This window comes from Amphiura filiformis, chromosome 3 (genome assembly GCF_039555335.1).
Source record: "Amphiura filiformis chromosome 3, Afil_fr2py, whole genome shotgun sequence".
Classification (NCBI taxonomy): domain Eukaryota; kingdom Metazoa; phylum Echinodermata; class Ophiuroidea; order Amphilepidida; family Amphiuridae; genus Amphiura; species Amphiura filiformis.
This window is the reverse complement of record NC_092630.1, coordinates 82972192-82988911: the sequence shown is the minus strand read 5'-3', so window position 1 is coordinate 82988911 and position 16720 is coordinate 82972192. Positions and strand designations below refer to the sequence as shown.

The window sequence follows — 16720 nt, the reverse complement described above, 5'->3', positions numbered from 1 at the left end:
TATCTAGCCGCATATATACCACATTTAGCAACGAAAGCTAACCCGCTAAGAGACTTGCTGAAAAAGGACATACCTTTCCTGTGGCAGGAAGACCACCAATCAGTCTATGAAGAACTAAAGAGCCTCATGTCAGCAGAAACGTATCTACGATACTACGACACTGAGAAACCTACCACTCTGGAAGTAGATGCATCACAGAAAGGACTAGGCGCATGCTTGCTACAAGACAACAAACCTGTTGCGTTTGCTTCGAAAAGCCTAACTGAATGCCAATCCAGCTATTCAAACATCGAGCGAGAAACACTCGGACTTGTGTTCGGAATCACCAGATTTCATACATACTTGTTTGCGACCGACTTCATAGTGGAAACCGACCACAAACCACTCGAAATGATATGTAAAAAGCCCCTGGCAAGTGCACCACCCCGACTGAAGCGTCTGCTAGTCAAGGTCCAGGGATACAATTTCGAGGTGGTGTACAAGCCAGGGAGCAAAATGGTACTGTCAGACACACTAAGTCGCCTGCCAAACCCGAATAAATCAGCTGAGATCCCACTAGACATCCAAGTCGAAGGCGTAGACTGTGACGATGTGGAAGATGTATACAAAGTCGATCTGATCAACTTCGGTCGCAACAAACAAGAAGCCATGCAGCAAGAAACTGCACGGAGCCCAGTCCTTAGAACACTAGGACAAGTGATCAACAATGGGTGGCCAGACACCATCAAGGAACTTCCAAAAGACATCCGACCATATTGGGGATGTCGGGACGAACTAGGTGTGTCTAATGGAGTAATATTCAAAGGATGCCAAGTGGTGATACCGAGCCAATACGCCAGGACATTCTTACACAACTCCATGAAGGTCACATGGGGATAGAGAAGACCAGAAGACTGGCTAGAGAGTCGGTATACTGGCCTGGAATCAACCAGGATATAGAAAACCTCGTGAAAAACTGTGCGTTATGTCAGGAAAACCAACCAAGCCAACGCAAAGAACCACTGGAACCTCACGAGATACCAACAACCCCATGGACCAAACTAGCATCTGATCTGTTCACTCTGGATGACGAAGATTACCTTCTCATCACAGACTACCACTCCAAGTTTCCCGTGCTACACAAACTAACCAACACCCGTAGTGAGACGGTGTCACGGGCAGCAGCAGCTACATTCAGCCTACTGGGAGCACCAGCAGAGATCATGTCTGACAACGGACCCCAGTACACAGGACAACCGTTCCAAGCCATGTGCGAGAAATGGGCGATCAAGCATACAACTTCTTCACCCAGGTATCCCCGGTCGAACGGACTAGCTGAACGCACTGTTAGAACAGTGAAAGCATTGATCAAAAATGCAAAGCTACCAAACAAGATCTACAAGTAGCCATGCTGAACTTGAGAGCAACACCCATCAATTCCAATCTCCCATCTCCAGCGGAGATATTGATGGGAAGACAAATCAGGACAACACTACCGAGCTACCAGAACCCTAGAAATCTGCAACAAGCACAAGACATTGCAGAGAAACTTCACCAGAGAAAGGAGAAGATGAAAGAGGATCATGACAAGAGTGCTGGTCCGGAGCTTCCGCCACTTCACGTTGGACAAGAAGTAAGGTTGCAAGACCAGCAAGGCAAGTGGAACCCAGCAGAAATCACTAGACTCTGCAAGGAACCACGATCATATGAGGTGGAAACACCAGGAGGGGCAACGATACGCAGAAACAGGTCGCAGATTCGCGAAGTGCCAAGTGCTGTCAAGGAGAGTAGCAAGAACGCACCTAAAGACACAAGTATCTCCAAGCACGTGCATTTCGCACCAGACCTACTTGCGCATAGTCCAAACAAGGACGCCCAACCACAGCAGGAGAAAGCAGATCCTAAGCCGCCAGATCAACAAATTCGAACCAGATCTGGACGCATAAGCCGTAAACCAAAACGACTCAGAGATGAAATGTGAGTGGTATGTGTCCTCATCTGCACGGTATGCTGCAAGCGTATCGGTTGTTTGAATGCAGAAACAGCAGCACTGTTGTTTACGTGTACGTGTCTGTTCTAACAAGTCGTTGTAATCGTTACTTGTTATATGTTAGAATTTGTTACTAAAGTGTTGTGCATAAATGATTCACAATTTACCAAGATGCAAATACACAACGCAGACATGACAATCAAGTTAAGCAAAATCAAAATTTATTGGTAAAGTTAAATCGCAAATATACACTGCATTTCATACAACAAATTCTAAACTTTTGATCCTAATTAATATTAGTAACCACAATTTAATCACATTTAATACAACTGCCATTAGAATGTTTTTCAACATATTTCACATCTGATGATTTTAATTTATTTATTCCCCAGTGTGCTAATCCAAAGAGAGGGGGTGGTTGTGATATCATCCAGGAACTATTATCTTACGCGTAAGCGTACACAGAACTCTAGGTGTGAAGCGCCCTAATCTGGGCAGCCAAAACTTAAGACCAATCATGATGAACATCATACCAGGGCAGTGATAATAAATATCATTATTATATATCATAACCGTGTCTGTATATTACTTCAGGAAATTGCCCCCCGGCAGGCGGCAGCTACGCCCGCTACAAGCAGCACCTCCAAGGTCCCCGAGCTAAGGTCACATAAAAATTCGTTTCAAATGACCCGTTCCATTTTAGGCCTACTCTGCATTTTATGCCGGCATTTTAATATGATGCCTGGAAATTTTCTTTGGCGAAAATGGACCACCACGACACCATTCATCATCATGTGAAAATATTGTGGCGTCAAATTTACTCTGTTGCGATAGTCGCTCTCCCACTCATTCATTATAATTTACTGCTCGCCCACATTCAGACTAGCTCGCCCCACAGAAAAAGATCCGATTGTTAATTAATGGGCTGAGCAAGAGACTAGATTACGGGCTGTTGATATGAAATTTGCGCGTCTCTGCACTCTTTTTCCATGCATGACGTAAAACAAATTACCGTTGATTGTAACAAAGCCTGAGTTAGAGACTAACTACGAGCTGCGTGGCTGTCATGGCGGATGGACTTTAGGAACCAAAGTAACTCCTTTTGATGGTTAATTTTCAGACAATTTCGCAGCAGGACACCCACTTTAAGTTAAAGAGAATATTTACAAGATCCACATCTTGCCTAAAATGTAAAGGTGAGTTGCCATTGTAGACTGTTTAACCTCAATTTTGAATTTTTTTGTCGACCGAAATTGCAATTTATATAAGCTTACAAATATAAATACAATACTGTACATCACTGACAGTGTCAGACTCTACTGTATGTACGTACAGAATACAGTCTCTATCTGTATCTGTCGTTTACGTACAAACCTTACATTAAGCATGTCAAGACCAGGAGCCAAAAAGCGGCTCCTGGTCCTTAGGTTTTTTACTGAACCAGGTCCATGTCCAGGAGCCATTTATTTTTGCAAACCCAGGTGAGACAGGTCGGAGCAATTTCAAGAAATGAAGAAATTAATTAGTTTTATTTAGTCTTTTACAGTTTATAGCCAAAATAACAAATTCTCGATCATAGTGAGAGGATGTACCTTCTGTGTCAGCGTACTTTTCATCGAATAACACGATCGCGCGACCTGTATGACCGAACCTTGAAGCTCCTTGACCCTTGCCTAGCAATGACCGTGTGATTGGTCAATTCAATAAATTCTCAAAAGCTGTGTTTGCGCCGTAAGCGCCCGTCTTTGCGTAGTACGCTAATAACTGTGCGTACCCAAGTTGGCTCTCATGATCGAGAATTTAATATTTTGGCTATAGTAGATAATTAAATCTGGTCAACCAGAAAAACTCACTTTTTGGTCAGATGGAATCACTGACGTTTCGGCCAAAACCTTTGGCCTTCAGCTGGGTGAATGATTTAGGGTCATCCGAGGTGAATCGATGAGGAAGTTGCTTGAATTACTTGATGACCCGATCCCATCCATGTGACAGATTAACTCTAACTCGGATGACCCTAAATCATCCACCCAGCTAGCTGAAGGCCAAAGGTTTTGGCCGAAACGTCGGTGATTCCATCTGACCAAAAAGTGAGTTTTTCTGGTTGACCAAATTTAATTATCTACTAATTGATCAAATCCCAGATGACTGAAAGTATACACAGTGACAGTGTTACTGTTAGTCTTTTACAGGTTTTATCCATTTAACATTATGTGTATAGGTGACCCCGGCCATCCGGATACTTATTTTACATGACGCTACAGTGCCTACTCATTACGCTTTTCAACCCACAATAAACCGTCAGTGCGACTAGTTGAAGACTTGTAGCAGAGCTGATTCATTCTGTTTACATTTTATTTTGACCTCGAATTGAGCTAATTTCTGGGCCGATTTCGGTAAAATAAAGGTTAAATACTTGGCGAAAATTGCATTTTATGTGAAGCTGAACACATGAACATGTAGAGGAGAGTCTTTATTTTTGTTGTTGGCTGGAAGCCCCATGTCGAGAAGTTATAGAAATCAGTAGCGTGTCCAGGGGGGAGCTTTGGGTGCTGAAGCCCCCCGCACTTTGTTAAAAATCATGTAAAATCAGCCGTTTTTTGGCGATTTTAGACATAAGGCCAAGTAAAATAAAAAACATGTTTCACGTCCGGGTTTTTGAAAAAAAGGAGGAAGAGGGGACTTTTTATTTTTTATTTTTTATCACAAAATCAGTGTAAATACCCATAATTAGAGCTATTTTAGCGCATACAATAATGTCTGGAAAAAGGAGGAGGCCTCTTTTTATTTGTTGTTCTGAGAGATATGCCCCCTCTAACTATCACAAAACCTTATAAAAGTGTTTCTTGTATATTAGCAAGGCTATAGAAAGCATATCTACTTCCTAGACATATTTTTTTGAAAAGTTATAACTGAATTTCAAAAAATAAAAATAAAATTGCAGAAACTTCGAAAAAGGAAGCGGGAGGGGACGTGAAACATGTTTTATTTTTTATTCGCCTAAAGCCCCCGCATAAATCTGAAAAAGGGCTGAGCCCCCATGAGGAAAAGATCCTGGACACGCCGGTGGAAATGGTAGTATTTTGGCCGATTTGAAAAGGGACAAAACCACAGAAAACTACAAATTTGATTTCTGAATCGGATTTGTTGTCAACGGAGGTCAACGGCTTGTGACGTCACCTCCGGGGTCACTTATACCAAAGTGTAAACAAAAATATGAAACCAACCAATTTAAAAAAAAATCATTTTTTATAATTTTTACATGGTAGACCAAGCTTAAATCATACAAAATCAAAGAAAAAACATCCAAATTTGTAATACAAATGGATAAAACTGGCAACCCATGACTTAAACTCAAGAACTCTACAATGTAGCTTCGAATTTGCACACGATAGTTACACATTCGATGCGAGTGCGTTGTTTTTCGGTTCTGTTAATGTTGACATTTGGATGAAAGTTATTTCAATGAGTCATCTGCATCTTTTGAGCAAGATTTGCCTATTTTAGACAGTCTAAAACTTTGCTGAAGTGTATTTTTAGCAACATTTTTGATGCAATCGCCTGTCGTGATCGGCTGTGTTTACTTCTGAACTTCCATTGCTTTACATGGTGTCATGCTTCAGCGAATCCAACTAGATTTTGAATGCAATGGTCTCTAGCCTAGAATGTGAAGCTATCGGTGAGCAAATTCTTGGCTAGACTTCTCGAGCAACCCATGACCCACTCTTTTCATGAACTGAACCCAGGTGTTTGATTTACCACCTGCACATAATTGGTGATTTTGATTCTGTGCAGGTAACTTTTCAAATGTACCTGCACAAGTGCAACTGCATGTTGAATTTTAGTCATAAATTGCACAGTTGGAATCAGAAACATACAATGTGCTTCTAAATCAAAGAAGTAATATAAATGTCCCTTATGAAATTACACCAATTTTTACTTTACATCTGTAAAAAAAAGGATGATTAGTATAGTTTCACGGCATAAACTTCTTATTTTATATGGCTAAATTGTGTGCAAGTTACTTTCACTTTGTGCCGGTAGATTTTCTATGTTATCTACACAAATGCAAGTAACTTTTTTCTGGTAAATCGAACACTGACTGAACCAGATAAGATCATTCATTTGCGTTCAAAAAGTGCAATAATTTTCAAACAATGAACAAGTGTATTGGGATTCTGGGACTCAAGAAGGTCAAAGTGGCAAGGTAAATTTAAATTACATGGACTAAGTATTAATACTTAACTTGTTGAGGGCTTTAAGGGCATTTTAGTTGCTTGTAAGATGAATTAAACTGCTATTCTTTTTTCTTTTTAAAGCAATATAGTGGTTTGTCATGTATGTTGACCTGCCAACTGAGCACTAAATTTCATTGTGTAAATTATGAGTTTCATTTGTTTTGTTTATTCATTTTCAGTTGGTTGTGTACAATATGGCATCTCAAGACACTGAGCAAGAAAAATTGCAAGTACATGTACTTCCAAGACAAGAATCACCTTTGAAAGATGCTGTCCGGTCTTTGGAAGCACAACTGGCCTCGGGAGGACCCAGTGAAGATGTACAAACCACATCCACTGGAGTAGCCTATCAAAGTGTCACAATCACACAAGCTGCAACAGAGGCTCAGGCTGCAGATGTTAGTGTTTCAAATGTTGAGCAACAACAGGTTATTATACATGAAGGTCAGCCCATAGAGATTGGAGGGGAAATTCTTCAAGTGAATTTTCCACAACAACCACTACAAGAACAACAAGTGCAAGTACAGCTGCAAGAGCAGCCGCTTTCAGAACAGCAAGTTCAAGTACAACTACATGAGCAGCCCCAAATACTAGTACAAAATATTCCAGAAAATGTAGCGACAATCCAAATGACTCAGAGCACTGAATCAGTGACAGCTGATGGTATTGATGAACCAGTCAATGAAATGGATGTGACACAAACAGCTGATTCTGAGCAGTCATCAAAACCAATCTTCAAATGTGTAGCTGTAAGCGCAGATGGGGCACCTGACTGGTCGAAGGTCATGAACCTCAATAAAGATATTCTGAAAGAGGTTCTTGAAAAACATGGCATCAGCATGGATACCAGTGATTGGCCGATGCAAACAGAGGAGGACCATGCATCAAAAAAGAGGAAAAAGAAGGCAAAGAAAGAAAAGAAGAAGAAATTAAAAGAGAAACACAGAAAATCCAAAGGTACGGTATTGTATACAATCAACATTTATTTAAAGGAAAAAATTTCACTTTAAAGGCTTTGCTTGCAGGGTTTGCCATTGTTTTTTTGTTTATTTTGCTGCAGGTGGAAAATACTATGGTTTTAACTGCATTGTTTTCCACTCTGCAGTTGTGTAAATTGTACCAGAGATACGTAAGACCGTATGTGTTAAAAATTAATTATTTGGTTCTTGTCAAGGCCTGCATCGTTTTTGGGAGTTGGTCCATATTTGTTATTCAATTTTCGAATATAATTTAAAGGTCTAGCAATTAAGATGATGAAAAAGTTACAGAAGCAATATGAATCACTAAGATGATTTTGTAGTATTCTTCCCGTCAGAACCTTCAAATAAAAGGTCCCTCATCGTTTCCCAATCATGCATCGAAAAAGGAATCTTAAGTGCTAGCAATGCCAAGATTGTAATTGCAAAAAAAATTAAATAAAACACCCGGTCTCATCAATTCATGAAAATCCTCCAGACAAAAATGTGGCCAAAACTGATTTTCTGAAAGCTCTTTGCTGAAAATGTTTGCCCATATTATGTCATTTATGTGTAAATATAATTTAGTTGACACCTCGTATATTATTGAGTGTTATTTCGTACGCATTGACTTCAAGACTTTTACATTTATCTTATGATTTTAGATGGTGAAGGTAGTGACCAGACCTACTGTGATGTTTGTTGTAGGCAGTTTGAAAACCCTGCCAGTTTGAAGCACCACCAACGAATGCATGATGAAGAAACTGAAGGACCTCGCAAGTGTTCCATTTGTAGCCTAGTGTTTCAACGGAAGGTTGGGTTGCGAGCACACATAAGGAAATCTCACCCAGATGGTATGTGTTTTAATTATGTATTATATCACAGAGCTTTGAGATTATCATTATTATTGTAATATTATCATAATTACTGATACACTTGTGGTATTGTGAGTGATGGGACTAATTTTCTTCTACAATCCAATAGCTGCTTTTCCTATAATCCGCAAGGTGCACACACTGTGCATTAGGCTGTCTGTACATTTTCATAATGTCAGGTATTATTTATAAAACAACTCCCCATGGCAAAAGGGCATACCCTGGTAATTAACACTTTCGTCAAAATTGATCACAAATGGGTCAAAGTACATACACTATGTATATCTATCACTAGACTGGCCCCCAGTCTCGGTTCGGTTCCATCTCTGGATAATGTAACAATAAATAATTACATAATGCCCTATGAAAAAAAAATGCCAAAGTCCTGTAACCACCCCCCTTATTTTCTTCAATGCCAAAAACCCATTCCTCTTCATCCATAAATCGACGCCACTAATTACACCCACCACAGTCAACCATGCAGCAATATAGAAATATACTCGTATCATAAGTGAACGCGAAAGTCCATTGAGCGCTGATTCCTTGACTGGTCCAATCTGTTAGAGATCTCACTTCCAAATAATCGTTCAACGAAGCACGGTGATTCCGATGTCAATTACGTAAGCCCCGCCCCAGTTTCAATTCAAACATGGTAGCACAAAGCTATGCCGCGGGATGTGACGCAAGATCGGATGGGACACTTGTCAACAACTGAGAGGTATTGAGCTCAAGTGGCAGCGCGTCTGATAGACCCATGGTACGCAACTTAATAATAAAAGGCAACCACTCGACTCGGACTTGCGGTTTGCAAATGTTTGCACATTATTTAGCTAGGGAAGCCTTTTCAAATATCCCCGCGCTGCCAAGCTGCGTTGATTGGTCGGATACAATATCGTTGTTTTAGTCGCTTACACAAACGTTAATGTAGTGAAAACATGAACGTGGTATATAGAAAGATTGCGTGACTCCAAATCCGTAAAAGTGAATTCCCACAAAGTACTGGGAGCTGGAAGTCAAATTGCCTACAGACTGGTAGGGTCCATGTACTGGGTTGATTTTTAATGCTATGTAATCTACATTACCAATCGTTCTCCATGGACCCGAGGGAGGGTCTAATCTATCACAAACATGTTTATCATTTTTGCTTGCAAGTATTATGCACTCAGATGCCTACATTGCGCTATCATCATTGCGTTTCAACCAGCATGTTCTGTGATGATGCATGCTCTGTCTAATATCAATTTCTAGTAAAACCCACTCATTTATATATTCATTACAAGCCACACCCACTGAATAAGAATATTTTGTTTATTTTAAATTGTCCAGAGTACATCAAAGATGAGGAATCCAAAGATGAAGGTGATTTCAACTGTGAAGAAGATGGATGTGAGAGAATATTTACAACTAAAATGGGTCTTAGCCAGCATATCAATCAACATCATAGAGGACTGGGCAAGAAGAAGAGTACTCTGAAGAAAGAGTCGGGAGAATTAACCTGTGACCAGTGTGATAAGACATTCTCTTTACCACACAAACTTGCACAGCACATGGTATGTTCTTTTCTTTTTCTCTCTCTTTGGTTTGCTTTGGTCAGTACATACTTGCTGAAGAGGCATATCACTTTAAGACCCGATGATTTGGTAACCTAGAATTGGTGTTAGCTACTTTAATTGTAACACCCAAAAGGTAAGATCAACTCATCAAGATACACAAGCAATTCATTTTTTGGTTGTTGTTCAATTTTCTCTTTGAATTTAACTTGTACAACTTTTGAGGTGAAAAGGTTTGGATGTTAAACTTAATTGCTGGCAAAATGACTATAATAGTTCTTGTTGTTGATGTCATTTGCATTTTGTTTTGAAGGATTCTCGTATGGGAAGAAGTTGTATCAGTTTCTGTAGCATTGACTGCAGATGGACAAGTCCCAAATTTTTTTTAAAGATTAAAAAAAACCCAGAATTTTCATGGCCATATTGAAAATTGGCAAGAAAAATGCATTAAAATGAAAGAAGCCCAGTATTGGTTCAGAGGTTCTTGAAATAGCTTTTGATATTTGAGAAAATCAATACTGTGCTCACTTTATGTTTTAAAGCCTATGGCCAGCATGCAGTGCATTGATTGGAATCAGATGCTATGAGAATCTCTGTCCATGGTGAAATGTCATAAATTGATGATAATGTAATGGTAGGCTTCAGCCAGATCCCTTTGCACTTCACACACACATACACCTCCCCCCCCACCCTCCCCCACACACACCCTGTTTATGGTATGAAAAGAACCCAGTCATGCCAGTGTCAGCTATATGCAGCTTGTTCAACAAACGAAGTGCTAATATGTGACACGATCTGATCCATGGGGGCCAAAGGCGGCAAATTTGAAATTGAGATACAGGCAAAAATATGGAATAAAAAAACAATAAAATACATAAGAAAATAGACATCACAAAACTTAATAACTTTAGAACCAAGTATGCAAGACCTTTGGTGTTCAGGTGTTTTCAGTATGATAGCCTAATGTTTGTATAAGCTATAGTAACTCAATTGTCAAAAATGCATCCTTTGGCCCCATGGACCAGATTGTGTCACATATTTTATATTATGACATGTTTAACCAATCAGGACCCAGTACACATGGTTCATTGGCAAAAAGTGTAGAATTTAAGTTTTCATGATGTGAAGTTTTAACTATTTTCTCAAAATATCAAAATTGTAATGTAATCTCAAGAACCATTGAACCAGTACTGAACTTGTTTGAACTCGTTAATTTTGTATTCCTTTTTCATGCTGATTCCAAATATGGTCATGAGAATGCCCCGTTCTGAATTTTGTGAATTTGTACATGTAAAAGTAAATTTAAAACTTATTGTCTTCAGTCTACACCCAATCATAACCCACTCACTTACTTGTTTATGACCTTTCAGGTAATGCACACTGATGAGCGTCCGTTCAAGTGTAAGCAGTGTGATGGCACATTCAAGCACCATTCATCCCTGCGCACACATGAGTTGATTCATTCAAACAAGGATGCCTGTTCATGTCCTGTTTGTGGCACCATGTTCAAGAGAGCCCAGTATGTAAGAAGACATATGATTAGGGTACATGATTTGCTAGGAGTCAACTACATTCCACGTAAGTATGAAGCTTTGGTAATACTGTTTTATCACAATGGCTATTTTTTTATAGATTGATCTAGAATAAGGGGTTGAAACCATACTTTGTTGCCATTTTCACAGCTGTGCTATTTTGGAGAATATGGAGGAATTTGCTTTTACCTCACTTTGATACATACTGTCTTGGGCTTATCCAGCAATATGACCACCGGTGATTAAATTGCAGACTTGGATGGTACAAAAATGATCAGGCCATCTACAACCTGTGCAACAAAAATCCCATATGAGATAAATTTGAAGTACCGGTACAATTTCCTTTGAATATAATTCCAAAAAAGTCTTGTACTGAACATGTTCACCAGGACTGTTATTGAAATGTGTGGGGGATTAAGGTCATGCCTTTCATGAATGGGGTTTTTGAGGTTTAACTGGAATAGCTCTTTAATTCCAGACCAGTGGCCACATATTGATGGCAAGTGAGTAAAAAAACAATTCTACTTGACACCACTCTAATAGTAATAGTGGCAGTGATGCTTGTGGTATATCAGTACACACAATGTCAAATTGCTGGCAATAAGAGGTATTAGCGTTTAATTACGTATGACGATTACACTTCTGAAGATAATGCTGAAATTATGTAACTAAAGTTGTACTTTCTGTATTTTTGTTTCAGCTGCTCCTGTGAAACGCTATCCATGTGAACATTGTCATCGTGCCTATGAAAGACGCTCTGAGCTTGCTGACCATATGAATTCACACACAGGTGCCAAACCTCACTTGTGTGAGATTTGTGCCAAGGGATTTGCTCACAAGAGGGCGCTGGATGTTCATCGTAAGACGCATACTGGTGCAGGGGCCTTTCATTGTGATGTGTGTGGTAAAGTGTTTGGGAGCAAGTCTAGAATGAGAGAACACCGGGTCATACATACTGGAGAAAAACCTTTCATATGCCAGCAGTGTGGATCAAGATTTGCACACAGGTGAGTATTTGCCTAACATGAAGAAAACAGGTTAAGATTAAAAGATTCTTTTGTCCCCAAGTTATTTTGGGCAGAGTGATCATTTGTTGCTGTTTGCCTGCCCAGAATGCAATTCACATGTACCAAGGTATAGGATATAGCAAATTTTGCTATTTATTCATACATATTCACGATATAACGACGTTTCTGATTGGATTTGGGCCCTTTCTTGCTGGTCATAAATTCCGTTTATGACCAGTACGCAGGGCATAAACAAGCTGCGTCACGCAGCGTTGGAACCCAATTAACACGATCCACGATTTGCTAGTGTTGCGTACACGCGCATGTCACCGCGCCCATCTCACGCGGAGCGCAACAGATGACGCGTTGATTCCTGGCCGTTGACCTCAAAAGCTGTGCTGCTTCCTGCAAGTAGGCCTACTCGTTTTCTCCCAATTTATGAAGGAAAACGGTATGGAAATGTTATTTAAACTTGTAAACGATTATTATTTTCATCTGAATTGAATTGCTAAGAATGTTCAGAATGTTGGGTATGTATGAACAGGGTTCATTCATAGGATTTCGGGCATGATCATTGATTTAACAGCGATCATGCCCTCAATCCTATGAATGAACCCCTAATTCACATTTACGCTGACGGAGCAGCATAAAGGGGACGATAATTGATATTGTATGTAAGTTTAAAGACAATCCATATCCAGAACCAATAGGGTTAACCCCTTTAATATTCCAGGTGACATTTTATGATATGAAAGCAATGATAATACTTGATACTAACTAATGCAAAAAGTTATTGAAGAAAATTTTATGTCCCTATCCCCCCCCCCCCCCCACTTGTTAGATTCATGAGTGCCTTGGCGGAAAAAATGGGTTAAACAGTGTTAAAAAATGTCTTCCAAAGTAAAATATTACCCCCTGGGCAGTGCATTATACCCCTTCAGAGGAAAATATAATCACAATTGAAAGGGTTATGACAAAATGCTTAAAGGAAGTGTCCGGCATTTATAACATTAAGTCTTATATGTTAGAAAAATAATTATCAAGCACGAATGACATGGTTTTATTTAAAACATAATCATATTAACTATAAAAACGAATAAAAACAGGAATCTCTCAACACGCGATATTCAAAATTCCCGCGCCGAATTGTTCTAGAGCAATGACATCATGGTTATTTGTGCTCATTTGTCATCAGGCTTCATTGAATTATTACGACGTCATTGCTCTAGACAATTTCGGCGAGGGAATTTTGAATATCGCGTGTTGAGAGATGGCTGTTTTTATTCGTTTTTATGGCTAAAATGAATTTGTTGTAAATAAAACAATGTGATTCGTGCTTGATAATTATTTTTCTAACATATAAGACATACTGTGGTGACACTGATTGCCGGACACTTCCTTTAAAGAAAGCCCTGGTTTTGCGCCCCAAGGGTGCAGTCAGGGCTTGATTTAGAGCGGTTTTACATGCACAAATTCATGTAACTTTGGCTCTGTGCATGTAGAATTTTGCCTGTGCATGCATGTTTTACTCAGCTCATTTTGAGGGGAAAAAATCAGAATTGTGGATGCTAATTTTATTTTCTAAATCAACCCCTGCAGTGTTTTGTAACATCTGTAATTTCCAGGACTTGCAACACGAAGAATTGGCAGTGGTAGAAATCTACCGTAGTGGGGTATGTAATGTCCACAGTGGTCCCAAAAAATTCAGAAATATAATTATGGTCCGAAAATTACAAGCCCAGCATTTCCCCACATTGCCCGGGATAGGTGGTGGGGGAAATACTTGAATAGTGGATTTTTTGTTCATATAGTTAATCAAATTGACCATGACTAAACAACTTCTATTTTAAACTGCTTTTTTTTTCTCAGGGCGAATTTGCGTGAACATCTGAAGAGTGTTCATAAAGCAGGTATGGAACCTGTTCCTAGAGGGCGCAGAAAGGGTACAAAGAATGCAAAAACACCTGCAGCCGCTGTAATGGTGGAAGCAGAGGGTGTACAAGAACAGGCGCAAGAGACATTACAATATGAAATCCTGACAACCAGACCACATCCCCAGATTGAAGAGGCTCAGCAGGCTCAGGTTCAAACTGTCATACCAGTGGGCATACATCATCATCAACAGCAACAACAGCAGCAGCAGTTGATACAAGAACAGCCTCAGCAAATTATGTATCAAGAAATACAGCTACAACCTGTTGTTGTACCAGGCAATTCTAATGTCAGATCCATGCAGGTGAGATATGAAAATAAATGGAGTGTAAAGACAGTTTTGCACAACTAAATTGTATATCACATTGAATGGGCACATTAAGCTCTTAGCTTAGAAGATAATAAACACTAAGATGGCTTCATAAAATATTTTGTAGTATCTGTCACTTGAGCATCCAACTTCTGAGAAGAGGAGTAGGGATCAAATAGTAATAAATCCTGATTCACAAGGTGTGTTTTGGGCCGAGGTAATTTTCCAAGGTGATGAATAAACATAAACCTGGTGAATTATATTGATTGTATTCAATTTCCATCAATCTGTCACAGTCCTTGGTGAAGTAAATTACACCGACTTGTTTATGTTATTCTGTGTTTGGTATGTAATGATTAATTTTTATAATTTTTCTTCGCATTTTAGGTTCATCACGTACAAGGTGGCCAGCTTGAGACACGACACGATGACCTGGCATCAGTAGCACAAATTGTACTGCAGCTACACACAGAGGGGACATATACAGTACAGTAGAAGTAGTTACACACAATTGGAGAGGGCATATCATTGACTGTTCTGTCAAAACCCTTGTGTAATTTTTGACTACTAGTACGTGACAGAAAACTGCCTATCTTCTTATTCTATGATAAATTGTTCGCACACACAGTTTTAATTGTAGGACTATCTGTAACCATACAATGAATAACTTATGTGTTACCATCTTCTGATTAGAATAAGATATGAGGCAGTTTTCTGTAATGTAGTCAAAAATCACCTTTTGAGGTTTTGACAGAACAATGATATACAGTACTGTAGAAAGGTAGCAATTATATGGCATTGGAAGCAGTGCAACCATGTGACACACAATGTCAAATAAACTCAACCCAGAAAGTATCAAAACGATTATAGATGGTCAGATATATCAGGAACTGAAATATATAGCAAAAACTTATTTAATGTATATAAAGCGCATCTTTCTCCTGCGCATTTTGATACCTCTTTTGTTGCGCTACGATATCATTTGGTCGAGTTATGGGCGCTTGAGTGGCTTCAAGTCGGATTTTGAAAGTTGCAATTAGCTCCTATTCAAGCCAAATGCGTTCGTCGTGTACACACCCCCACACAATCAAGACAAAGGACACCGATGTGCTCTGTTTACTTAACCATGAACTTTACTTTATTTTACTCCTTCGACTTCCAACTTCAATACTTGCTACCCTTTACTTATCTCTGACTAATATCTCATGAACTCTTTCTGCTGACATCTCAATATTTGATGTGCCCACCATCATTTGAATTTGGCAGACAAAAGCAATGGTCATTTATTGGTCACAGACACAGTACAACGCATTTGGCTTGAATAGGAGCTAAGTGCAACATTCAAAATGCGACTTGAAACCACTCAAGCGCCCATAACTCGACCAAATGATATCGTAGAGAAACAAAAGAGGTATCAAAATGCGCAGGAGAAAGCTGCGCTTCATATACATTAAATAAGTTTTTGCTATATATTTCAGTTCCCGATATATATGACCATCTATAATCGTTTCGATACTTTCTGGGTTGAGTTTATGAGTAGATGCAATATACAGTCTGTCCACATAGAAGTATAAACCAAATTTGTGGCATCGGGGGTTGATGCTTTGCGTCTTACGCACTGCGTGTTAAAAAATGTGATGCGTAAAGGGCGTGGTGCGCTCGGCAAGTACAAATCGTACAGCAGTTGGCGCGCCAAAGAAGCATTTACACAAGCATTAATTACACTGAAAAAATTATTCTCATACCTCCAATTTCCGAGGTCTATTTACTTTGTACTTCTATGTGGACTGACTGCATGGTAGCTGATAATATGACTGCTTTGCAAACAAGCGTTTTCAATATCCTTCAGAATTATTTTGATAGAGTGCGATGTACATGTAAGCTATCATTATACTTGAGTGTTGATTGGATAGTAAGCATTATGTACAACTGTGTTTGCATGTGCACTCACACATACATATATAGTAAGCATATGTGCAGAAATCCAAATTTAAAAAATCAAATTTGTGTATGATGATCCTGTCAGTCACCAAAGGCTCTTAACCTCTCCACCCAGGTGTATAAATGGGTATCAACATTATTCACTGCGGCGTCTGACCCCAAGTCGCTTCAAAAAAGATGAGAACTCCAGCCTGTAAAAAACATCCAGGCATGACTGCATCTTTTACCCAAGATGAAAAAATTGAAATTTATGAAGAGAATGATTGTACTCAACACAAGTAATGTAATGCTTCCTATCAGTTGTAAATGCATATTGCATCAAAGTCTTTATGATATACATAGGTAAAATTTGGTTCTTAAAAGAAGCGGGTTATGAACTCAGCTAGGTGTACAACCCATGTCACATGATTGCT

General features: G+C 39.3%; 1 protein-coding gene across 2 annotated transcripts; it reads left to right on the top strand.

Moving 5' to 3' along the window:
• Nucleotides 1-2985: 2985 nt before the first annotated feature.
• LOC140149270 (uncharacterized) lies at nucleotides 2986-16307 on the top strand. Of its 2 annotated transcripts, none has more exons than XM_072171532.1 (8): nucleotides 2986-3159; nucleotides 6384-7161; nucleotides 7826-8014; nucleotides 9362-9585; nucleotides 10956-11163; nucleotides 11818-12124; nucleotides 13994-14360; nucleotides 14754-16307. In XM_072171532.1, exons 2-8 carry the CDS (start codon nucleotides 6399-6401, stop codon nucleotides 14859-14861), a joined length of 2166 nt encoding a protein of 721 aa, XP_072027633.1. In that variant the 5' UTR covers nucleotides 2986-3159; nucleotides 6384-6398; the 3' UTR covers nucleotides 14862-16307. The 2 variants fall into 2 exon arrangements, with proteins under 2 accessions (XP_072027633.1, XP_072027632.1); XM_072171531.1 differs by having other exon boundaries at nucleotides 2987-3165; nucleotides 14754-15714.
• The last annotated feature ends 413 nt before the right edge of the window (nucleotides 16308-16720 follow it).

What these genes read in the sequence shown, in the direction of transcription:
- LOC140149270 (XM_072171532.1), top strand. Translation starts at nt 6,399, where the DNA reads ATGGCATCTCAAGACACTGAGCAAGAAAAATTGCAAGTACATGTACTT. An exon ending in AAGGAAATCTCACCCAGATG is followed by an intron (nt 8,015 to 9,361) that starts GTATGTGTTTTA and finishes TAAATTGTCCAG; the next exon opens with AGTACATCAAAGATGAGGAA. An exon ending in CTAATGTCAGATCCATGCAG is followed by an intron (nt 14,361 to 14,753) that starts GTGAGATATGAA and finishes TTCGCATTTTAG; the next exon opens with GTTCATCACGTACAAGGTGG.